This window comes from Melitaea cinxia, chromosome 9, assembly GCF_905220565.1.
Source record: "Melitaea cinxia chromosome 9, ilMelCinx1.1, whole genome shotgun sequence".
NCBI lineage: Eukaryota > Metazoa > Arthropoda > Insecta > Lepidoptera > Nymphalidae > Melitaea > Melitaea cinxia.
Genome location: NC_059402.1, coordinates 5710776 through 5736157, shown reverse-complemented (window position 1 = coordinate 5736157; position 25382 = coordinate 5710776). Strand labels below are relative to the sequence as shown.

At 33.4% G+C, this 25382-nt stretch overlaps 2 protein-coding genes across 2 annotated transcripts in view; one reads left to right on the top strand and one right to left on the bottom strand.

The window, feature by feature from the left end:
• The first annotated feature begins 259 nt into the window (after positions 1 to 259).
• LOC123656387 (methylated-DNA--protein-cysteine methyltransferase, inducible) lies at positions 260 to 1393 on the top strand. The gene is made up of 2 exons (XM_045592076.1): positions 260 to 698; positions 774 to 1393. Exons 1-2 carry the CDS (start codon positions 387 to 389, stop codon positions 1011 to 1013), a joined length of 552 nt encoding a protein of 183 aa, XP_045448032.1. The 5' UTR covers positions 260 to 386; the 3' UTR covers positions 1014 to 1393.
• An 856-nt stretch (positions 1394 to 2249) lies between these two features.
• Positions 2250 to 25382, bottom strand: part of LOC123656587 (ATP-dependent translocase ABCB1) — a 28522-nt gene continuing 5389 nt past the window's right edge. The window contains exons 4-23 of the mRNA XM_045592257.1: positions 25171 to 25271; positions 24703 to 24874; positions 23299 to 23470; positions 22685 to 22815; positions 21923 to 22147; positions 18384 to 18509; positions 12717 to 12920; positions 11691 to 11861; positions 10698 to 10884; positions 10366 to 10445; positions 9284 to 9442; positions 8677 to 8781; positions 7835 to 7996; positions 7032 to 7235; positions 6529 to 6770; positions 6141 to 6300; positions 5671 to 5865; positions 4950 to 5156; positions 3686 to 3832; positions 2250 to 2738 (exon numbers count right to left, since the gene is read on the bottom strand). Of these exons, the coding sequence (XP_045448213.1) occupies positions 2544 to 2738; positions 3686 to 3832; positions 4950 to 5156; positions 5671 to 5865; positions 6141 to 6300; positions 6529 to 6770; positions 7032 to 7235; positions 7835 to 7996; positions 8677 to 8781; positions 9284 to 9442; positions 10366 to 10445; positions 10698 to 10884; positions 11691 to 11861; positions 12717 to 12920; positions 18384 to 18509; positions 21923 to 22147; positions 22685 to 22815; positions 23299 to 23470; positions 24703 to 24874; positions 25171 to 25271 (3345 nt within the window). The 3' untranslated portion in view covers positions 2250 to 2543. The remainder of the gene's footprint in view (positions 2739 to 3685; positions 3833 to 4949; positions 5157 to 5670; positions 5866 to 6140; positions 6301 to 6528; positions 6771 to 7031; positions 7236 to 7834; positions 7997 to 8676; positions 8782 to 9283; positions 9443 to 10365; positions 10446 to 10697; positions 10885 to 11690; positions 11862 to 12716; positions 12921 to 18383; positions 18510 to 21922; positions 22148 to 22684; positions 22816 to 23298; positions 23471 to 24702; positions 24875 to 25170; positions 25272 to 25382) is intronic.

Sequence of the window (25382 nt, the reverse complement as noted above, 5' to 3'; positions counted from 1 at the left end):
TTAAAAAGCTGAGGCGTCAATACTGAATACAAAAATATCCTATTGATTTATCAAAAGAAAAAATATATATGTTTTCAAATTCATAGAAAAAAAATATAATTATTTGCATATTCGGCTATTCAGATTTTAATATTACAAAAAATAACTTACTATTCAGGTAGTTTGCGTATAATAAAAATAAAAAATAAAAAAATTAAATTATTTAAGTGCACGTTAAAAGGTACAGATTTCAGTATCTGGCAGCACGAAGTGACTCGAACCCTAGTCCCTAATTTTACCGCGAACTATGACATTTGTTTTTGTTTGGGACTTATTACTTAATCTGTGTTGGGACGTTATTAAATATAACATAAAACAACAATTATTTTTCGGACAACATAACTATCATGGGAATTTCAGAAACTTTAAAGAAATATTCCAAAGCTGGTAATAACAAAGTATTTGTTCATTCTTTCGAAATACCTCTTGGTAAAATGATCGCAGGTGCAGATGACGATTTTTTGTACTTTGTCATTTTTGAAGATTCAAAAAATATTGAAAATACTTTTGAAATGATAGCCGCAAAGCTCAATTGTTCTTTCTTAGAGGAAAAGAATAAGTTATTGAATCAATTCGAGAACGAAGTCAAGGATTATTTTGAAGGAAAACTTAAAAAGTTCACTGTTCCCATAAAAACTTTCGGATCACAATTTCAGAAGGTTTGTATGAAGTAATATTACTGTTATAAAAGTTCTAAATTTTACGACGTTTATAATTTTAATGATACCCAACAGGAAGTGTGGGATAAACTTCTTGAAATTCCATTTGGATCAACGCATACTTATGGTTCACTCGCTAAAATTATGGGTAGACCAGTAACTCACTCTCGAGCTGTCGGAGCGGCCTGTGGTGCTAATACTCATTTACTAGTAATACCTTGTCATAGACTTGTAGCATCCAATTCTAACGGAGGCTTCAGTTGTGGCTTAAATCGTAAGGAATGGTTGTTGAAGCATGAAAAGAAGTTTGCCTGATTATAATATTTTTGTTTTGTTCAGTATAAATGATAGATTTTCTATCTAGTTCAACAAAATACTCAGCTACCCTAATTTCCATTGGGCTCTTCATGCCAAAGCTGGGCATCTAAATCACCAAGGCCCTCTAATACATGCCTGATCACATTGAATAGCTAATACTGGCACCATATTTACTATAAATTAAATGATGTTTTCTGAATATGTGAATAGTGGTCAGGGTACCCATTAGTTTAGGCTAGAGCCCTGGGTGTAGCAATTGTATGTCATACATGAAAAATATACTAAACTCTATTAACATGTGATATTGAAAATATAAAAAAAATTAATAATATTTTTTTATCGTCTACTGTTTATTTTGGTAATAAATTTCACATTTTCATATAGTTTTATTACAAAAAGAAAAAGAAAAAAAAAAAAATATATATATATATATATATATATATATATATATATATATATATACATATATATATATATATATACATATATATATATATATATATATATATATCGATGCCTAACAGCCAAAAAGGGTTAAGCGACATTTTTTGAGAAACTGAGTTATATATATAGTTAGAATCTAAAACAACTATATATATATAAACTATATATATAACTCAGTTTCTCAAAAAATGTCGCTTAACCCTTTTTGGCTGTTAAGCATCGATATATATATATATATATATATATTTATATATATTATATAAAGTAAGTAAAGCTATTTTTTTTATAAGTATAGCTAATATTAATTGTGATAATTATAAATTAAAATTTATTACACCTAGATTTAGAGAGAGATCAACCGCTCTGGTGTAATGGTGTGAGTACTTGCCTAGAACAGATACGGTTTGTGGGTTCGATTCCCGCTCAGGATGGATGGTATTTGTACAAATATTTCTTTCTGATTTGGATGATCCTTGTGGGTCTCCCTATGATGCCTCAGAGAGCACAATAAGCCGTCGGTCTGAGTTGTTATTATAAATACCTGATAGTGATTGTTACTTATGGTAGTGAAAATATCCACCAACCGGCAGTAGAGCAGCGGTGTGGATTAAGCTCCGATCCTTCTTCTACATGCGGCCCTAGCAGTGGGATGTTATAGATTATTACACTTAGATTTTATCTGTATGTTACATTAGTTCCTCCTGTATGTATAACTTTTTTATAGATTTTATATTAACAACATTTTCAGGTATATATAACATAGTTTAAAATCAGTAAAAAAAAAAAACATAAAAAAATAAATCTTATTTCTTACAAAGCCATCATTTAACTATACTATATCCTTTTACTATACTTAATCTTCATTTAGGTTCATCAATTTTTGCTATTTAAATATTGCAGCATTGTTTTTCAAATATTTATGCTAATAAAATAATGCCGAGGTACTAAAATAATCCAGGTTGGCCTTTCCTTTTTATTGCCGTGTTTGTGTTCCCTATCCCTTTTCTTAATGTATTATTTTATTTATGGCCAATAAATAAATTTTCTATCCTTCTTAAAAATAAATAAATTGATCTAAGTACATTATGAATATCCTCTCCTATTCAAGTTGTAGTAGAGTCCTTTAAGTTGAACTAGTTCTGCGTGCGTGCCTCTTTCGGCGAGGCGTCCCTCATTAAGGACGCATATCGTGTCCGCGTCACGCACTGTGCTCAAGCGATGGGCGATCATGACGCACGTGCGGCCGGCCTTCGCTGCGTCTAACGCTTCTTGTACAACCTGAGTATTTTATAAAAATGCTTTATATTAATCAATTAACGCTTTTTGCACATTTATACAAAAAATAAGAAAAGAATTAAGACAATTTAAAATAGTAAAATTAAAGTATAGGACTGTCATATTTTTTGCATTTCTTATAAGGAATAGGGAATAGACGTGCAAACATGGTGCAAACACATTTTTTGCTTATTATTGATATAAATCGCATAAAAAGAATTTCAAATTTGTTTTTCACCGACTTTAAACGAAGAAGATTCTCGATTTAACTGTATGTTTTGTATGCTATCTCGTAACTTTTTAATAGATTTCTAATTTCCGATTATCGTGATTAATTTTTTTAATCAAAACCTGGTGCTTTTGGCGTTGTCCAATTAAAATTAGATAGAAATTTGACGAGAACTCTGAGTTGTATAACTATCTCTAACAATGCTAATTGAATTGACCATTTTTTCGATTATGTTGTTTGTTTGTTACGTGTCGATGTAAATTGAAGTCAATTTTTTTTTCGTTTGCGAACAAAATTATATCAAAGCAAACTTAGTAATGATAACGAGAGATTGTGAATAATAAATTAATAACATTCATTACGTATTATTCAAAATTTAAACATTATCGTACCTATTTATATACCTAAGCAGTAAATTTATAAGTCCGAAAAACTATTTTTATGACACATAATTCTATTAATTCCCATATCTGCAGAGAACCAAGGAGATCGGAATAGTTGATAAAGATTAAAGTCTGTTCTATAAAGTGCTAAATAATGCTTAAAGTCATTAATTATTTGTTGAAAAAGATATTAAAATAACAACAGTGGTCAAAATTATGTAACCACAAATTGTTGGATTATAATACATATAATTACAGTACAAGTACAGTTTGGTCACACTTAAAAATATTTAGTTAATTAGTTTAATTTTACAGTTTTATAATTTTGTTTACATTACCTTCTCACTTTCTGTATCCAGAGCACTGGTGGCTTCATCCAGTAGCAACATTTTAGGGCGCCTTATCAAAGCCCTGGCTATAGCAACTCTTTGCTTTTGACCTCCTGATAGTTGCGTACCCTTTGATCCAATATTGGTGTCGTAACCCTAGTTTAATACATAACTTTATTAATCAACTAAAAAACGAGTGTGCTTTATACACGACTGAAGTAAAAATTTTTTAGCTCCTACAGTAATATACGAAACGCAACTCTCTCTTTCTATCTTAAATAACTTATATCTCCCTCTCAACTTCCCATCGCCTCACCAGATCGCTCTTTTCGTAACGCTCTTGTCACGCATTACCAGCTTACTCCCCATGTCAAGCGTACGTAAAGAAGTTTTACTGTAATACAGCTGCAGCAAATTTAAAACAGTTGTTAGAACGCGCTAAGTATTCTGAGCATTTACTGGACCGACTCGATTTTTTTTATGTAGGCTATAGCACAGTACTAAATAGGACTCGAGCCTTAAGGCATGACATAAACTTACTCATCATTACAGCCTATACAGTCCACTGCTGGACATAGGCCTCGACAAGTTTACGCCAAAAATAACGTGAACTCATGTGTTTTGCCCATAGTCACCACGCTGGGCAGGCGGGTTGGTGACCGCAGTAGCAGTCTTCGGACATAAACTTATTGTTACATTTTTAAACTAAGAGTAAATGTGGTTTTACATTATACATACCATCCTTACGGAAATAACGTCTTTTTTCATTTTTACTACGCAATTATGCAAATTGTAATGCTTAAGTACCTATATTAATATCGTAAGTATGGTAATTAAAATTTTATACCAACGTGTTTATATGCTAAAACATTTTTTCTGTTTAAAAAATAATGTAATGGCGTAAATATTTCAATATAAATAATTTATATACATATAAAAATTGCGTCTCACGATATAGTATAGTTAGTAGTAGTATATGTTAGCGATAAACTCCGAAACAACTGAACCGATTTTTATCAAATTTTGTAAGCAGCTGTAATTTGGTCGAACTTGAGAGATAGGGTAGTTTTTATCTTAATTATTGATTCTAAGTGCGGCTTGGCATCAAAGTTGCATAAATATCCGGTAGATGGCGCCGTATTTCTATTTCTAGATTATCGATGGCACGTTTGAATATATAATTTACATATATTTTAGTAAATTATAATTACTGAGCCGCAGTAACGCGCGGCTGGGTCAGCTAGTATTAATATAATAATGCATGTTTATTTACCATGGGTAAAGAAACGATGAAGTTATGTATATTAGCTTGCTTTGCGGCCTCTATAATGTCATCCATTTTAAGGAGCTTCGAATTGTCACCATACGCAATATTTTCTGCAATAGTGCGGTCGAATAGGACCGGCTCTTGTTGCACGAATCCGATGGACTTTCTCACATCGGCAAGTCTTAACTTTGGTAAAGGTATGTCATTTTGAGCCTAAAAACGAAGATTTATATTTTTAAAGTTTTTATTTTACACTATTTAAAATTCCAGATATTTAAGTAATAAGTTCTTACTATTAATAGTAATTTTATTGAGGTATGGCACAGTAGGAAATATCCTGTTAAAAATTTGGAGCAGTTCGATCAGGGAAGTATAGTATAATCTTACAGAAAAATACACCTGAAAAATACTGCTCTCAAGTTGTTGTATTCGTGTGGTGAGTAAGATAGCTAGAGCTCTTGGAGAGGTTGTGGAGTCTCGGCAACGTACTTGCAATGTTTTTGGTGTTGCAGTCGTTCATAGGCTAAGGAGAGCAGGGCTGATTGAACTAGTCGGCCCTCTTTTCAAGCATAACGGACCACTTTTGTGTCTAAATACGGAAAACCGAGCCCACAACTAAACTAAACAACTAAACTAGGCTAAGGTTACCGCTTACCGTCAGGTATCCACTGTTTGCCAAATTAGTAACTATAAAAAAACTCAGATAACTTTATAAGTATGATCTTACCACAATGCCCTCATCTGGGTCATAGTATCTCTCGAGCAGTTGGATGATTGTGCTCTTTCCACATCCGCTGGCGCCGACCAGTGCTATTGTTTTTCCACTTTCTATTTCAAGGTTAAAGTTCTTGAGAACTTGTATAAGCGGTCGCGTGGGATATTTGAACTGTACGTTTTGTAAACTCGCCTCACCCGTTCCATTCTGAAAATAAAATATGTTTGTACAACTTTATTGTACATCATTTTTTTCTAAGAGAAGTGGTTATTTGCTTATTTGAGTTTTCATTTTGTTTTCATACCCTACCTATCGTTACTTCTAAGACCCAATTAGTAGAAGGAAAATCACGATATCCTTCTACTCGTGAATTACAAAAAATAATAGATGCATTGAAAACTAATTAATTCTAATTATTTTTGATGTAAAATTGTAATTATTTTTTGTGGTTAAATAAAGTTGACACATTTAAAAAAACTTACGAAGCTTTCGACTCCACCTTGGTCTGGATCCGCGATCTTAGACTTTCGATTCAATATTACGATGACACGTGCTGCAGCCTTAAATCCCTTCTGGAAGTTAGGAGCAAAGGCGAAAGCTTGTGTCGCTGATGACGAGCCCATCAAGAGAGTTTGAGCAGACCTTTAGAGAAAAATGTATGTATTAGCACAATAACTTCAATTCCGTATAAGTACGTATAGAATATTTTACTGGTGGCAGTACCAAAAGATCAATAAACTTACTAACCGCTACGAATATTCTCAATCGATATTATGATATTTGAAAATACGAATAGTAAATTTTGATTGTTAAAAAAAGCTTTAGTAAATTATGAACCAAACAAAAATAAAATTAAATTGTTTAACTTACTTAAGAATTACGTCGTATGCAACTCCGTCATACACCATGAGTTGTCCTCCGTAATACAAAGTAGCTGAATATATGAAGTTAAAGAGTCCACGTGAGAGGCCAAAGACGATACCTCTCCAGTGACACGATCGTTTAGCGATCGTAAGAGCTGGCATAAGTAGCTTAGCGTATTCTTCTAAGAAGGTTGTCTCTCTACCCAAAGAAGCGACAGTTCGAACGTTTGCGACTGCCTCTACAGCCACCTATTACAAAAGATAAGTGGAAAACACGGAAAAAAAGTCGAATAATTCTATAAAAAAAATTCGTTATAGATAATAACATAAGATAGATGAAATGCATAATCGGGAAGTCTAACCGTATGTCCAGAAATTATATCTGTATTAATAGCTAATTCAATTTATATGTCCAATGAAATGATACTCTAGCTAAGCTAATGACAAAATTTTCAGGCATTTTTTTATTTAATAAATATAAAAAAATAGTTATATCGAAAAAAACCGTACCTTTGAACTCGATTCCATTGTTTTAGCAGTACCAAACGATTCAGCAGTAATCATCCGACCTTGTTTGTAAAGCACAGCTGCAATTAATGGTACGAAAGCTAAAGCGACAAGACCCAAACGCCATTCATAATACAGCGAGACGCCGAGCGAGAAGCTAAACGTACCAAACGCTTGAAGAACTGTACCAATTCTTTGACCTGTTGCCTAAAATTCAAGAAAATAAATCTATACTATAATTAAATATATTAGATATATATTATAATTAAATTAATTCCTTTGAAATAACTAACCTGAAGATCTGAATTCAATAATTTTTGTTTTAAAAAGTTTAACAATTAATAAACGCTTCACACTCAACGGATCCCCCAGTAGGATTTTCTCTTGTGTTGGGGGTCCGAAAACACATACAATACACAAACACAACGCCCAGATCACGTCTAACATCTATATGGTCGATACAAATGTCTGTCGTGAGCGGGAATCGAACCCGCCACGGCCAGCGCAATAGCCAGTGCTATTACCGCTGCGCTAACGCGTCGTCAAAAATAAATAAAAGTTAAAGCTCATAAGACTCAAACCACACCAAAAACCCTATGAGTACTAAATTTTAATACATGCATTGATTATGTATAAATATGTATTTTATTATCAATTTTAAGTTAATTGTATGTCACATTTCATAAAAGGGGTTTCTGCAGAAGGTTTTTTCAAAAATGATTAGTTTCGTAATTTCTCTGCTTTAATAATACACACTGTAAATACAATAAAACAAATATTTAAGGTAATTATTCTAAAAATCTCACCCCTTGCACAGCCGCCGCTTCTCCGGAAAGTCGAGCGCATAAAGCTCCCGTGGAATTGTTCTTATCGTCAAAGAAACCGATTTCTTGTTGAAGCAGTTTTTGAAACATTAGCTTCCTTAATCGAGCAGTCAAATGTTCACCTGCGATTCCATACATAGACACCTAAAATATGATAAACTAGTGATATAATAATGACACAGTAATGAGGCCACAGAACATAAGTAGCAATGCTTAGAGAAACCTATTTATAGCTTAATTGGTAGAACGTCCTATTAAATTAAACCTACCAACCTAACCAAATTTTAAGAAATTTATTTTTAGGTGTTAATTTATTTTTAAATCAAAAAGTTATCGAAGTCAGTAGGTATTTGTGTCTTCTGGAATCATAGATTTTATGTGTAACGTTAATGTGCCTTAAATATCTTTCATAGCATCCGTTACATAAAACCGACTTATGAAGTAAAACTTCTTTACGCACGCTTGACTTGGGGAGTAAGCTAGTGAATGCGTGATGAGAGTGTTACGAAATGTGTGATCAGGCGTGACGAACGGAAGTTGAGAGGGAGATTTAAGTTAGTGAAGGTAGAAAGAGAGAGAGTTACGTTTCGTATATTATTGTAAGAGCTAAAGAAGTTTTACTCAGTCGTCTAGTCTAAAGTACACTCGTTTTTTAATCAATCATTTTTTATAAAAATACATTAAAATTCATCATTTGTTCCTGTGATGAGAAATAAAGAACATAATTTGGTATTTCGCTTTAGAAAAGCTTTATGAGTGTGGTAATTATAAAAAATATTATTTTTTATAACGCTGTGTTATTGTTTTTTTAGATAAAAACATACCATAATAAAATTGGTGATTCCAGAGAAAACCCCAACACAAATAAATATAAATGCATAGTTTCGTACTTCAGCCGTAACCGCTTCTGTGTCTGGATTTGAGAGAACCTGAAAATATTAAATGTACGCTTCAGCTTGTAATATCCCACGGCTGGGCATAGGCCTCTTTCCCCCAGGCACGGTGGGGAGATTCACAAAATTTTAAATATTAAATATTAACTTTGAATTTCCATATCTTCTTCTGATCTGACTTCTCTTTGTAATTGAAATAGGTCATATTTATTTAAATATTTTTAATACTATTCTGGATATTCGTAATTATTTTCTGACCATAAACATATTAAAGATAATAAAAATTGTTGGAAAGTTTATGCTCAAACTTTTCAATTTAAAATGAATTGTAATGTATGTGTGTAATATGATGTTGTGTATTTAAAATATCAAACAGTTCCTAATATAATTCAATATTATAATTTATTGTCTATGGTTGTCTATGGTAAGGTAATAAATAGTATTTTGTTGTGTTAAATCGTAGTGAATCCACTACATTCACGTCATTTCTAGCATACTATTCAATGATTGGTTTTAAATATGTAAAAAAGAATCTTACACCAATAAAGTCACCGAGAATAACAGCAAGCAGCGGCATAGCAAATCCACTGACTAAGGAACTGATACTAGCCGCTGTAATCGACCTCCACTCTGGCGCGTTTAGCTTTATTACTTGAGCGAAAGAAACATCTGGTATCTCCGTAGTTGTATCACTTTCCTGTAATAATAAAAAGTGTGTGTGTGTCAATTTTGACACGCGACTGTAGTTTAGTCCCTAAGAATGATTACCGTGATATTAAAAAAAGTGTGTGTATCTATATGTACGCACGCAAGAAGTTGTACTTCATTGGCTAGCTAACTCCACGTTGCCAACTTCTTCTTCGTTGCTAACTTCAGGGTGTCGGTTTTTTTCATGAAGGTGTGCGCGCGCATCGTAATACTCTTATGATTTTTCCCTAACGCACCAAAAGAAGTATATAACTTCAAAAAATCTCTTTCTTTGTCACAAGAGATGTTGCGTGGCAAAATGTCACTCTCAGTGCAGGTAAGTGTTACTGTTTCACAAGATTTCACTCCCTATATTTCTTTCATACCACAAGCCTAATATCGAAACTATAAGTTAATCTGGCTGATAGGTAGTTTTTAAAGCCAGTTTCGTAAAAACGTCTAATTAATCGCTGTTTTAGTGACATATTTTATTAATATTGTTTGCGATAGCTAAACGTTGGAATACGTGTTGTATTAAAAACCGTTGAGTTATTGTACAATAAAGATTTTATGATGTTTAAATAGTTTTGATTATCTATAATATAAAAATGAGTCGCTGAATGTGTTGCTAAGCGCAAAACTCGAGAACGGTTGGACCGATTTCGCTAATTCTTTTTTTTTAAATATTCCTTGAAGTACGAAGATGGTTCTTACGGAGAGAAAAATTCTAAAAAAAAAATTTAAATTTCCTGAAAAAGTCTAAAAACAACACTTTTCTATACTCCCATACAAAAGATTTATGATAATACTTAAAAGTCAATTTGAACTTTAATACCATACGATAAAGTTTGTGTTAGGCGATACGAAGTTCGCCGGGTCAGCTAGTTTAACATATAAAATGTTTCATGTCATGTCATTGATGATAAAACTTACTAAAATGCGCGTTTCAACGTGTTCGTCTTCATCTTTTTCACTTTTAATTGACACGGTACGGTCTAATACGTCGCGTTTATCTGTAAAAGTGTAATATTTATTTTAAAATAAAGTTTTGGAACAGTAACATTATTTCATTTAAACCATATTCAGGTCTTTTTAAATTTGGCAAAAATATAAAAACTTACGTATTTTACAAATTCGTTTTTTTTTTTTTAAATATAAAATGATATTAATTATTATCTACTATAAAAAATAAAGAAATATTATGTAAATTTATAGATAAGTAAGCAAGTGAGACGATTATAACTGAAAAAAAAAAATATTCAGACCCGATTCATTCATATCCGGAGAAGCTTGTAACATAACCATATCATAGTAGTGTCCTTTTTGACTAATAAGTTCCTCGTGACTTCCGCATTCTACGATATTTCCACTTTTGAAGACATAAATTTTGTCGACATTCCTAATCGTCGACAGTCTGTGTGCGACGACTATCGTTGTGCGTCCTTCTTGAGCCTGTGAGTACGAAGACATTGAGATTAATTTCAGTATGCACTCGTATACGGGACAATTACCTCTTTCTCCATATATCTAAGCGAAAGCGTGGAGATTTATCTACCACACTGCTCCACTGCGGGTTGGCAGATATATTCCCTACTATAAGTAAAAATCGCTATCAATGATAATAACCGGGACCAACGAATTAACGTGCTCTCCAAGGCACGAGACCCACAAGGTCAGATATTCAAACCGGAAAGAAATATTTGTAGATATAAATATTCATCCCGAGCGGGAATCGAATCCGCAAGCCTGGTCCAAATCATAATGGTTTCAAATTAGGTAGAAATAAACTGATACTGAAGAAGGCGTTCGGCATTTTGAAGATTAAAGAAAGGTTTGCATGGACAAAAAATGTACACTTAGGTTGTAAATCTAATCGCTATGCCGTGGATTATGTTATGTTATAGCTTTGCTCTTTCAAGGCTTCGCAAAAATTTTTGCAATAAAATCTATATTTAAAAGCAATCGTATCTTAATATGAGGTAGATGTTCACACTCATTTTATCAAGAGAAGAAATGTTTAAAAGCTATTGATCAACTAATCTTACAATTAGACAAACGGATTATTATCTATAAAGTTTTCGGAAGAAACGGTTAGTTACGTAGTCCGCAAATTTCAGCTTTTCTAAGACGTTAGAGACCTCGTGAAAACAAAGATCGAGTGATAATTGCAGAAAACCGGAACATTTGGCAAGAACTTAAGTAAACTTATATCTTCATCGAGTGTCATAGGAAGAAAAAATATTGTAACAAATATGTACCTTATCCAATGCTTTCTGGACTTTTGCCTCAGAAGATGTATCAAGTGCACTGGTTGCTTCATCGAGCAGTAATATACGCGGGTTGCGGACGAGTGCACGGGCGATGGCGATCCTCTGCTTCTGACCTCCTGAGAGCGATGCACCGCGCTCGCCGACCAGCGTGTCGTAGCCCTGGTAGGTACAAGCGCATTAATTAAAGCCGGCACGTACATTACATCTCGCGTTTGTGTAGTATCTTTATACTTATATGGAATCGTGTACGTGTGTGTAGTGTACCAAATCGAAATTCAATGTCGAAATACTTACTTTTTTCCACGCCTCCTTTCTTAAGACCATAGAAAATGATAACTTTCTTGATTACCGTTACTATAGTTTCATGTATTTCTTAGTTATATTTATATTTCTTTCATTATAATATTTTTGTACTAATCCGAATTTATTAAATTAAAATTGCATGGGAAGAATATTAATATTTACCATATTACCTAAAAGCCGAAGTATGTATTAATGCGAGAGGGTGAGCATTTTAGTGATAAATAAAAAATGCTTAAAACCCTAGTCGATAGAACTAAATTGTATTTATTTTATAACATTGAGGAAATTTTTTACAGTACCCTTAAAAGAAACCCGATCAAAACTGAATCTTTATTTTTTTCTAATTGTGTTTGCTCGCAAACGAAAAAAACCGGCATCAAATACATCGACTTCGCTATCAAAGACTACTCCAAAATCCTTATCAGATCTCGATCAAATCGAAATGAGAGCACATTACAAGCATCACCTTTCGATTATAAAAAAAAAAATCATTGAAATCGGTTCACCAAGACAAAAGTTTTGAGGTAGCATACAAATTAAATAAAAAAATACAGTCGAATTGTGAATCTCCCTCTTTTTTGAAGTCGGTTAAAAATAATTGTAGAAGTTACCTATAAAATGAAATATTAAAAAGTGATAAGTTACCTACGTAACTTTAAAGAGCGTGATATTATAAGATAGATCACGAGCGTGAAATTAGGAGGCACTTACCGAGGGTAGTTTCATAATAAACTCGTGAGCATTGGCTTGACGCGCGACTTTCTCGATATCTTCATCGGTAGCGTCCTCGCGGCCGTAGCGAATGTTCTCCCTAATCGTGGTGCTGAACAGCACTGGCTCTTGACCAACGAGACCAATTTGCGCGCGGAGCCACCGCACTGATACATTTCTGACATCATTGCCGTCTATGGTGACCTATAATTAATATTATTATAAGTTTATATATAGATATCTATATATTATAGTATTAGCTGACCGGATTGATGTTGCGAACTGTCAGACGAGTACAGTTGGACTAATCGTTGCATTTCCTTAATTTATAGGCAATTTTATTAATTATTTATTTTACAAAAACCTATAAATTCGGGGCCGGATTTAGGGAGGACAACAGGGACTACAGCCCCGGGTCTACATAATAGAGACTTCGGAAAAAAATCAAATTTAGACTAGTAAACACTAGTAAAATACTTTTCCTTTCATGTTTTTTTTCTCGTTTCACCTTTACCTACAGTACTTTGTACAAAGATGATTACATTCAATATTAAGAGAAATCATCGATCTATATTTGTTCATTCCAATCAGGTAATCAGTAAAATATCGAAATCTCAAATGACCCTGATAAGCACTTGCAAATTACTCCCCATTTTTAGGAAGTATTTCAGTGGTTCAATGGCTGAGTGGGGTGGTACTCGCCCGCAGCCAAAAAACAGGTTGGGTATTCGATTTCGTGTCTCGACTCTTTATTTTTGTTCTTTCAATAATATAATGTACCTAATTTACATTAGCTCGAAATGGATTTCCGCAAAGTAGCACCTGATTCAATTAATTACCAAACATAAATATGTTTGTTCATCAAATGATGAACAAATAAAAAATAATTGTTTATTCCACGACATTCGTTTCATTACCAAAATCATCATAGATGGGTCGTTGGGTCGCGCGTCGGGCAAAACGATCTCAACTCTGTGTGTGTGTGTGCATAAGGTTTTTTAAAGTCGTATTTATACTAGCTATACCCGTGCGAATAATTCGCATTAAATAAGTATAATAATTAATTTATTTATAAGAATTATCACTAATTACGTTTACAGCAGTCACGAGGTTGAAAAAAACCGAATATTTATTAATTATATATTAATATAATAATTATCTTATAACTAAATCTTACAACTAACGACTGCTTTAGTCAAAGCAGGACTAAACAATGATCAAAATAATATTACAATTAAAAAGGTGAGAAATTAAGACAGTGGGGCATTGAAAGGCTAATACGGAGAACTCCTGGTCGCCAGGTGGTCGCCAAGTGGTCGCTTGGGAAGATTCCATGAGTTTGGTACGCCAGCACATTTTCACACATTCAGGGTTCCGTAACTCATTTTATAAAATTATAAAAAAATATTTATATATAAGTTGATTTGAAATTAAAAAAAATTACCGACCGTCCGCGTCAATCATGTTGACATTGTTTCAAAATTAAAGCCGTCATATATATACCTATATATAATTTTATAAATAATTAATTTACAAAAACAAAAGCTATAACAATTTTTTTGCTATATTTTTTTTTTTAAATATATAGACTAGCGCTTGACCGCGATCTCACCTGATGGTAAGTGAAGATGCAGTCTAAGATAGTGCGCGCTTGCCTAGAAGATGCCTGTTCACTCTTGATTTGAAAATACCCAAGTTGTAATCATTTGGAAAAACGGAAGCCGGAAGGGCATTCCAGATTTTTGCGGTGCGTATTAAGAAAGAGGAAACAAAACGCTTAGTGCGAGATCGTGGAATTTCAACCACGTAGCGGTGCATACTCAAGCGATGCCTAGCGGTTCGGTGGTAGAATGGTGATGGTGGAACCAAATTGTGCAGCTCTTGGGCACACTCTCCGAAATATATCCTGTAAAATACAGACAGACAGGCAACCTTGCGCCGATGTTCAAGACTTTGTAGTCTAGAGTTAACCAGTGGTTCGTCACCGATGAGTCTTCTGGCGCGTCGATCCACAGACTCCAAAGCAGCAAGCCGGTACTTGGCAGAGCCATCCCATAAGTGACTGCAGTACTCCATACTCGATCGAACTTGTGCTTGGTACAGAGTGAGAAGCTGTTCCGGTGTGAAGTACTGCCTGACTTTATTAAGGATACCAAGTTTCTTACCGGCAATTTTTGCCTTGGATTCTATGCATTGTCTGAAGTTCATATTAGACGAAATATTTATGCCTAAAAGATCAATATTATCGGTGATCGGTACAGATATACCCCGGAAAGTCGGAGCTAAAGGGAATGGACTCCGTTTAGCGGTGAAAAGACACGCTTGCGTTTTGAGAGCATTAAATTTGACTAGGTTGGCGTCACCCGAGTCGGATACCTCTTTTAAAGCCAAATTCATGCGTTCAACCAGAGCCTCTCTATGCTCAAGAGTTTCAGCCCCACCAGCTTGGGGACTGGACATGTATCTCTCCGTAACAGTGCTGTCGTCCGCGTATCCAAAGATACCGGGCTTGAGGAGGTCATTAATGTGAAGCAAGAAGAGGGTTGCGGAGAGAACTGATCCCTGAGGGACACCGGCATTAACCGCCATCAAATCAGACGAGGAGCCATCCAAGACCACCCGAAATGATCGCCCACTCAGGAAATCTGATATCCAGCCACACAGGCTAGGGGGTATTCCGTAAGTCGAAAGCTTACTCAATAGGCTCTCATGCCAGACCCGGTCAAATGCCTTCGAGATATCAAGTGAGACGGCTAGCGCCTCTCCGTGCTTATCCAAGGCTTCACCCCAGATGTGCGAGGCATACACTAAAAGATCCCCCGTCGACCTGTTACGGCGGAAACCGTATTGCTGGTCAGACAGGAGGTCATTCAATTCGAGGTATGCAAGGAGCTTATCGTTCAGTATGCGCTCCAAACTTTTACACAGTATGGAGGTGATAGCGATTGGTCTATAGTTAGCCGGGTCGGCACGACTACCCTTTTTAGGTACAGGTTGTACATTGGCAATCTTCCAAGCTTTAGGAACCTGAGCTGATTTTAGAGAGAGGCGGTACAAGCGCGTTAGAACCGAAGACAACTCAGGAGCACATGTTTTAAGAACTCTAGCTGGTATCCCGTCAGGGCCACTAGCCTTATTCGCATCCAAATTGCGGAGCGCTCTCAAAACCACCGTTTGGTGAATGCATATATCGGACATAGCGCAGTTGGAAGGTGGATGTCGAGGAGGTGAGGCACTACCAGCATCAAGGTGCGAATTTTCCGCAAACAGGTTTGCTAAAAGGTTAGCCTTGTCTGTCGCAGTAATGGCCAGCGACCCATCTGGCTTCAGCAGAGGAGGCAGCGAGGGACGGCAAAAATTCATTTCCACCGACTTAGACAGCGACCAAAAAGCTTTACTTCCACACGGATAGGAAGCTAATTTGGCACCAATGCGGTTAATGCGGTTGTAACGAGCCCTTTTGAGAACCTTTTTGTAGGACTTAGCAGCAGAGTTGAAAGGTTTTTTTTTTTTATATATAACCTTTGTTTGTTTTTGTTTAATTTTATTTTTGTACTGCTGATTTTTTCCCTTTTTTTTAGTATATAAAAGTGTTTGACTATATTTATGCAAGAAAGTAATAAATAAATAAATAAAAGAATCTATACTTGGTTTCAAAGTAATATATTTATTGAAAAACTCGACTGAAAAAAATTGACCATTTTATTGGGAAAATAATTTAGGGCCAAGGGGACCGCCTCCACTTCTTTGTTGCCCCGAGGCCTCGAGACCTCTAAATCCAACCCTCTATAAATTATTAGTTTTACGCTTAGCAACACATTAAGCGATACGTTTTTATTTACATAAGTAATGAAATGCTTCTTACATTTTTACGAGTATCTACATGTGCCCAAGAATTACAACGACACTACTTAGTAGTAATTTCAAACATGAATATTTTGATACAAAAAATGTATCTGTTCGGAAATATTTCTTATAAGTACACAATTTACAAATATACATATATACATATTATTTAATGTATAATTGCGCAATAGTAATAGTAACAAATTGTTTAAATTTACTACAAATTAATTTTATAAAATTATGACTAACTTCGTTCCTTCGGTTAGGTAGTATAGAAGCAACACAATTTGAAAAAAAAAATATTGAATTTTATATATATTTTCTAGTTTTTTTTTTTTTAATTTTGTTGTGTGGTTTTTAATTAAGTACATAAAAGTATTTAGGAAATTTAGTATTTTAGAAAATAACAAATACCGTAAAATAAAATAAATCAAACAAAATAATAATAATAATAATAATAATTCAAACTATTAAGTGAAATTAAAAAATGTGTCTTTATTTATTTTTGTTGATAGTATAAAATTACATAAATAATTTAAAAAAGTTTACTAGTAATATTTTAGTTTTACAAACGTCATATTATACAGTCGTGTGACTGATATTACGTCACTTCCGTTAGATATTTTTCTTACGGTTTTAGTATTACATTTTTTTTGTTCGGTCGCCCAGCCAAAATGTCAAGCCTGCCGTAAGGAACTTCGTTCCAAAAATGTAGATGATTACGATACGTTAAATATAAAAAAAATCGATAAATAAGAAGATAAGCTTTATTATCAAAGTGACTCATATGTAAATATATTAGTAAGCTACGATTTTTACTATCTAAACAAAGTATATACCCAAATAAACAGATAAATTTTTCGCTAAAATTATGAATCAAAACAATGCTATACAATTAACACCGTTGACATTGTTAAAAGGATTTGATATGCACGGGTTATGTTTGATTATATTAGGTTAATAGTCTTCTTATCATAACTCAACCATAAGTCTTTTACGATTATGATAAGTAAATAAATTATTGCAATTGATATTTTTGTTGTTTTCGGTAACGTCAGCTGGTATACCTACATCGCTCGAAATAGTTCGGTATAGTTCGATCCCCGCACATGACAAACATTTGTATTGGCCGTACAGATGTTTGCCGTGGTCTGGGTGTTTGTGCAGTCCTTGTGGGTCTCCCCACCGTACCTCGGAGAGCAAGCTAAGTCGTCGGTCCTGGTTGTTATTATGTACATCTGATAGCGATCGTTATTCACAGTAGGGAATATATCCGCCAACCCGCTTTGGAACAGTGTGGTGGATTAAGCTCTGATCAGTGATCCTTCTCTTACATGGAGAAAGAGGCCTATGCCCAGTGGTGGGATATTACAGGCTGAAGCGTAGCGGTACTTAGTGATGGTTCATTAGAGGTCTAAGCAACCCTGAGCGCGATTCTATTACAGTTTTGATCCAATGGTCGTGTGTCAACAACTTCATTTGGTTTACCTACTACAAATTATGTTATAATGGTTTTCTGATAGCGTAACATTGACTTAAAAACTGCATAATAAAGCTACGAAACACGTTTAAAATAGCTAAACTGCCTTACTCATCACTTTATTCAATTTTTTTTCGAACAAGTCAACATAATTTTTATTTTCAACTAATAAATGGGGTCTTTACTAGTACATCCTTGTTTATTTATCAGCTACTTACAACCCGACGAAACGTCTTTCATTTTCCAGTACTTTCAAGATTTTCACAACAAATAATATATCTTATCAAAATCAATGTGAATAATTTTATTATTATATCGCAATTTAAATGATAAATACTTACGCTGCCGTCGACAACGTCGTAGTATCTAGATATCAGTTGAATGATAGTCGACTTTCCGCAGCCCGAATGTCCTACCAGCGCCACAGACTGACCTCGTTGTACACTAATATTAACACCTTTTAATATCTGAAAATAAAATAAATATGTTTCTTTATACATTCGATGTAAAAAATATGTTAAATTTCGAAACATAGGCGTTAGTTGATATGTATAAAATTTTATTTCATACTAAGATAAGGATACCAACGTATTCAGATAACTAATTTTTGATTGATTTTCGATATATTAAGCTCGGTTTTTCATTTCATGAAATAGACACAACGTGTTATCTCTGGATGAAAAGCGTCAAATTATTTTAATTATTAGCTTTAATTTACATATTTTTTGCACAGAATTGATGGCTACGAAATTCTCATCTAGTATTGTTACAACAGCTCATAAATAGTTGCTACGCTTTTGTTTGTTGTAAACAATATAAAATATTGAATTGCACGTCATTATTATGTGGTTTCTAAAAGGGGCCTGTTCTCAATAAACGCCATCTCTTTAACTTCCCATACTTAATACTTAAACCAATTACAAAAGTTCACCACCATTCATCAATTTCGTGCTGGGCATTTTCATAGTGACTAGGTATGTGCATAATCTCAGGGGCGGCCAACGTGACTCAAATTATAAAATATGCCCATACAATTTTACGTCGTTTAGAAATAAAATACGATTGATATGTAATAAATCCGCAATAGCAATAATAAAAGACTTACCTACACGTGTAACGATAAGTTACCAATATTATTGTTAGTTATATCGATTTTATTTGATTTTTTGAAGATATATCTAATTGGTTAATAAGGTCAACTTTACTACTTTCAAATAAGAGCCGAGTCTTATTAGGGGTACGATGATTTAAAATCGGTTTGATTAGTTAGCTTTTGACAAAAAATATGTAGCTTTATTATCATTATGGTCATACATTGATATAAGTTAGTTGTCTTTAGTAAAGAGAGCTTAGAACGGTCTCAAACTGATCTTTCAAAATGTCTGAGAGTTTAGCTGTTTTAAAATACAATGTATCAAGGCTATGTTTATTTGTTTTATTACCCGACTGCCAAGGAAGGGTTATGTTTTTCGCGCGTATCTTGTATGTATGTATGTATGTATGTATGTATGTAATATTCTTTACTACCTCATATTTCCAGAACCACTGAACGGATTTACATAATTGAGGTATCGTTAGGTTCGTCTTAGCTGCCCAAGTGTTCTTAGATAGGTGACATTAAAAAAAATCAAACATGGCGGCTGCGCGAAGCCATTATATTTAATGATAAATTTTTTTTTGACTTATCCTTCAATTTCATGCCTGGTTTTTTGTTTATTTTTAATTATTATTTTATTTATGTCTTTTTAGTCAGACAAATTACGTAATCGGTTCAATTCATTAAAACAGTTTACATCATGTGGTTGATTAAATAATTTTTTAGGATCAAGAGAACTGATAGCAAGCCCGGAGAAAGATCTCACTCTGCTCAAAGCAACGTAAGCCTGACCTTTAGCAAATAGGTGACTGCTTAAGTCAACATCTATTAGTTTTAATATAATGAAATTATTATTAAAATTATTTGTTTGTATTTGGTATTATGTATTTGTTATTGATTTTATTAATGTAATTGTAAATTGGTGTGACATTTATTAATTTTTATTTGTAATTTTAATTGTATGTTTTTTTTAACCATTGTATTTTATTAGAAAGGCTACACCCCGAAGTTGATCGTCGCCTAGGAGGCGAGTTTGACATGGCATAGGCGTGGGAAAGAGCAAAGTCCACATTTTTTAAACTTTTATATTGTATTTTTGTATTAGTATTACGGTAATAATAATCATGATATACCTTTTTAAAATCCTTGTATTGTGCCCTTCAATTTGATACCCATATTGTAGTATTCGAGAAAAAAAAATTTATCATTAAATATAATGGCTTCGCGCAGCCGCCATGTTTGATTTTTTTTTAATGTCACCTATCTAAGAACACTTGGGCAGCTAAGACGAACCTAACGATACCTCAATTATGTAAATCCGTTCAGTGGTTCTGGAAATATGAGGTAGTAAAGAATATTACATACATACATACATACAAGATACGCGCGAAAAACATAACCCTTCCTTGGCAGTCGGGTAATAATTATTAATATAGAACTAATATTTACTCGTATGAATACATCTGATATATCCTCTTTTTTAAAGATATTTATGTTAAAAGGTATTTTATTAATATTTATTATTTTGTTTAGTTATTTATTTATACGTTTTCCTATAAGTTTAATTTAGTTTTTAACTGACTTTAAAAAGGAGGAGGTTACTCAATTCGACCGTATAGTATATATATATATTTCTTTTTAATGTGTTCGGGGATAACTTCGTCGTTTATGAACCGATTTTGATCATTCTTTTTTTGTTGGAAAGGAAATATTCTAAGTGTGGTACCATGATAAGGAAACCAGGATCTGATGATGGGATCCCATAGAAATCGAGGGATATCCTCGAAAATCCGCATAACTTTTTACTGGGTGTACCGATTTTGATGATTTTGAATTTAATCGAAAGCTGATGTTTATTATGTGGTCACATTTAAATTTCATCGAGATCTGATTACAACTTTTGGGGTAATCTTTGATAATGCGTATTTACTTGACTAATTTTTCGTCTACCTACGTTGTATTACTTGTCGATGTACCTAACTGAAGTCGGTTTTTTTCGTTTGCCAGCAAAAACAATTATTAGTTATTTAATGAATTATTATTGGATGAAAAATGCTATTGTTGAATTTATATAAGTTTATTTTAATTACATTCCGTTTCTTAAGACTTTAAGAGCCACGACTCAATTTTATGAATTTGTATGAATTTTCCTTATAAATATCCGTTTCCATATATTCAATTATATAATTCCGAATAATAATTCGAAAACCACGAACTTAATAGTAGTTTAATGCCATTGCTTTTTTAAATCAGATTTACGCCTAAAATCCCGCAGTTTAATTATATGACCTTATTTAGAGATTTAGTACCCAATAAGGACAATATATAAGCTTTTAAAAAACTTAGGCCATAGGAATCTTGTTTCAATACAATATTTCCTTTTCTAATAGAAATAGTTTATTTGTTTATGATGTCTTCATATAAATAAACACCATCACATCATCATCATCATCATCATCACAGCAGCATTTCGCAGTCCACTACTGGACATAGGCCTCCACAAGTTCGCGTAAAAAATGGCGTGAACTCGTGTGTTTTGCCCATAGTAACCACGCTGGACAGGCGGGTTGGTGACCGCAGGGCTGGCTTAGTCGCACCGAAGACGCTGCTGCCCGTCTTCGGCCAGTGCATTTCAAAGCCAGCAGTTGGATGGTTATCCCGCCTTCGGTCGGCTTTTTTATAAATAAACACACTCTCCAAAATTGATTTATTAGTATTTCTAAAAACCCGGCTCTTATTAAACGCAATCACCTTATTCTAATAACATTTAAAAGTTCTACTTACTGGTACATCCGGTCTTGACGGATAGTGGAACACAACATTTTTTAGTTCGATGTTTCCTTCGATTGAAGGAGGTACAACACCTTTGTTGAGTAAGGGGTTGATGGTGGGAACATTGTCAATCAAACTGAAGATTTGTGCTCCGGCACCTCGCGCTACTCCGAAAACCTCCATCAACGTCGATGATATACCAAAATTAGCGGAGCCCATCATGACTCCGAAAAACACCTACAACACGATATAGATAGATAACTACACATTATAAGGGACTATCCACTTAAACAACGGTACTATCCGCTATATCCAAGTAATATAATTGAAGTGTTTATATTTAATTATATGTAAATATGGAAATGGTTGATCCTTATATTGTATTCGTAAAGCTATGAAAATGTTATGAATGCAAACGTTGTTTTGTCATATTGGTTATTAACCCCTTATTCCCCCCCCCCCCCCATAACTTAGAGGTATGAGGATGTTGGCTGATTCTAAGACCTACCCGATATGCACAAAAAAATCATAAAAATCGGTCTATCCGTTTCGGAAGAGTATGGTAACTAACATTGTGACACGAGAATTTTATGTATAAGAATAAATTATTTATTGTATGTTCTATATTATCAGGCTACTGTCGGCATTCTTTCAAATCCCTTTAAGAAGAAAAAAAAAGACAGTAATATACTCAACCTTGAACTTCTACATGTGAAATTGTCTGTCTATATTTGATAATAATGACACGATTACATTTTCAAAATTTAAACTTACGGCTATCATTGTGTCGACATCGTAGTTTTCAGGTTCGTCTACCATGAGTCTGTAGCCAAACCAGAAAGACATTGCATAAGCGCAAAATATGCAGAAGAATAGCATGCCCATTGCCATTCCATTGAAGAATCCTAAAATTACAATTAAATAACAATAAAAAAGAATTGTGTGGTTTTATGAAACCACGGCGCACGTGAAACTTTAATGAATAATTACATTTACATTATTAATACACAGATCAAAACAAACAAATACTGCGGAACGCACGAATAAGTGAAAATATAAGTGCTACAGTCAGATGCGAGCTATGGGCGCCGCCCTACTCTGCGGCCACCGTGTCGTGTCGTGCCTCGTGCGACATGCGATAGATGAATGAAAAATTTTAAGGCGATAGAATAAAAGTTTCACTTTAAAAAATATAAATTAAAGAAAAGCCTTGTTTTAAAAATATATTTATCTTGTATCTACCTATATTGAGTAAGTTTAGGCATTTAATATAATTGTAACGAATAACGAGAAACTAAATCAAACATCGTCTTTATCGCACGAACCATAAGATATTGTACTTCCATAAAAAGGTAATTAATAAATTAAAGCTTAATGACAACAAATACCTTTTTTGATATTGATTTTCCTCGCTTCCGCGAGATGAGTTTCGTATCTCTCTATTTCTTTCTCTTGACCGCTGAAGGCAAAGACTGTACGAACTGCTGACAACACTTCTTCAGCGACTGAGCCCGCTTTTCCAGATGCGACCGCTTCTTTTTTAGATAATCTCGAAGCAATCTATTTTCATAAAATTGAAATTACCGTATACGGTATAATTTAGGTCTCACTTGAACTATTTCAGTTGTGGTAGGTACAACGGTAAATCTATGTTTCATCATTGACACCATAGTGATTAGTTTGAGAGGTTTGGTAATATAATAATTAAAGGTTATGGCATAACGATTTTACCAACGTAACATAATGATGCCAGTAGGAAGCCAAAGTACTGATATTGTCGTAACGCATTATGGAAATAATCATTACCTCCATTACAAATGTATTGCATGTATAATACATTTAAGAGCTTGTTAATAAAATGTGTTCAGTTATATTTTTAATAACTTTTCCCCTTTCTTTCTATTTTGTATTTATTGATTTATTGTACAGGAAAACTTACAGCTAAATAACATGGATTTAAATATACAAATAGGTACATAAAGGCCAGTTAAAAGTTTCCGTATATAAGAATAGGTATTTAATGAACTACAAAATTTGGGAAAAAACATTATACTTAACTAACGTATGAACGTCGATATTTTCAGATATTCTTATTTTTTAGCTCTTGATCAAAATACTAGGCGGTCTAACTTTAGTGGTTCTGACTTAGTGGCTTGTCCAAAAATTTACAACTACGACTACAAGATAAAACACACCGTAACTACATTGTTTTACTCAAAAGCGTAATTATATATTATTTATTATATACCTGTTTACCACAACCAAAGCTATAGACAATCCTTCACAATTAAAGTTATGAAATGCCCTTAGACAGGATATATGTATAATATGTATATACGTCAAGCGCAGTCAATTCAACTTTTTGAGCCCCGAATCAAAATGCAATTTACAGTTATATGTATGTATTATTTTATTATTATTTACTTCATTGACCAATGCTGTATATAATATTTAGTTTAATTTTACTTTCATACTTTATTGTTTATTTTATCTATATTTTTTTCTATTCTTAGGGTTGACTGTAAGATTGAACACTATTAGTGATAAATCGCCTTGAAGATTTTTTTAAAGATAGAATATTGTTATTATCCTTATGTTATTTAAAATGGGCAAGAAAGAGTGTAATAAATGCAATTTTTTATAACGTTTTCAAAAATAATTTCTTTTCCCAATTATTTTTTGTGTATTAAAATTTATATAATTAAATAAGTAGCATATTATATAATCTTTAGTAAAGTAAAGATATAGCTTAAGTGTGGGAAAATTGTAAAAATTAAATTTTGAGTGCATACCATTCCGGCAAGTCCAACCAAAAATAGAGTTACTGGGAAGGAAATTAAGCACAATAAGGCTAATTTCCAACCTCTTATTAATGCCATAATTATGGAGCTGACGAATGATGCCTGGTAGAAAATAAAAGTTGCCAGTTTCTCCCCTATTCCATCTTCTAATTTCACTACGTCACTGAAAAATACACATATTTTTCTTTACACCTTTCAAAAAATAAGAACTTATTGTTGAATAGAAAACACTTTTTTAATAATTTGTAAGTATAGAACATTAATCGTGGAGATACGATAACCGAATCCTATTTGGCTAGATAAGATTCAACCAAATTAAAAAATTATTTGTTAATCAGTTTGAACGCTCATATGTTACACAGTTTACTGCAATCTTACAGTTATACCAAATAATTCTGTAAATCTTTATTAGCTTACTTTTACACAGTCATTACAAATGTATAATATTAAAGGACTCACTCAGTCATTTTTGTTGCGAAGTCCCCAGTCTGATGCATGTCAAAATACTCGAAGTCCTGATTCAGAGCTGCTTTTAAGTATTCTTGACGTATTTTGTAGACCTGTTTAGTAAAATAACACATTTTCTCATGTAAAGCCATTTTCACATAATTCTCATTTATAAATTTTATGTTAATTTTTGTTATAAGAAACTTTCATACCAACTAACTATA

Bases quoted from the DNA above. Each gene is read 5' to 3' on its own strand.
- LOC123656387 (XM_045592076.1), top strand. From the start codon at position 387: ATGGGAATTTCAGAAACTTTAAAGAAATATTCCAAAGCTGGTAATAAC. The intron at 699-773 runs GTTTGTATGAAG...GATACCCAACAG, and splicing joins TCGGATCACAATTTCAGAAG to GAAGTGTGGGATAAACTTCT.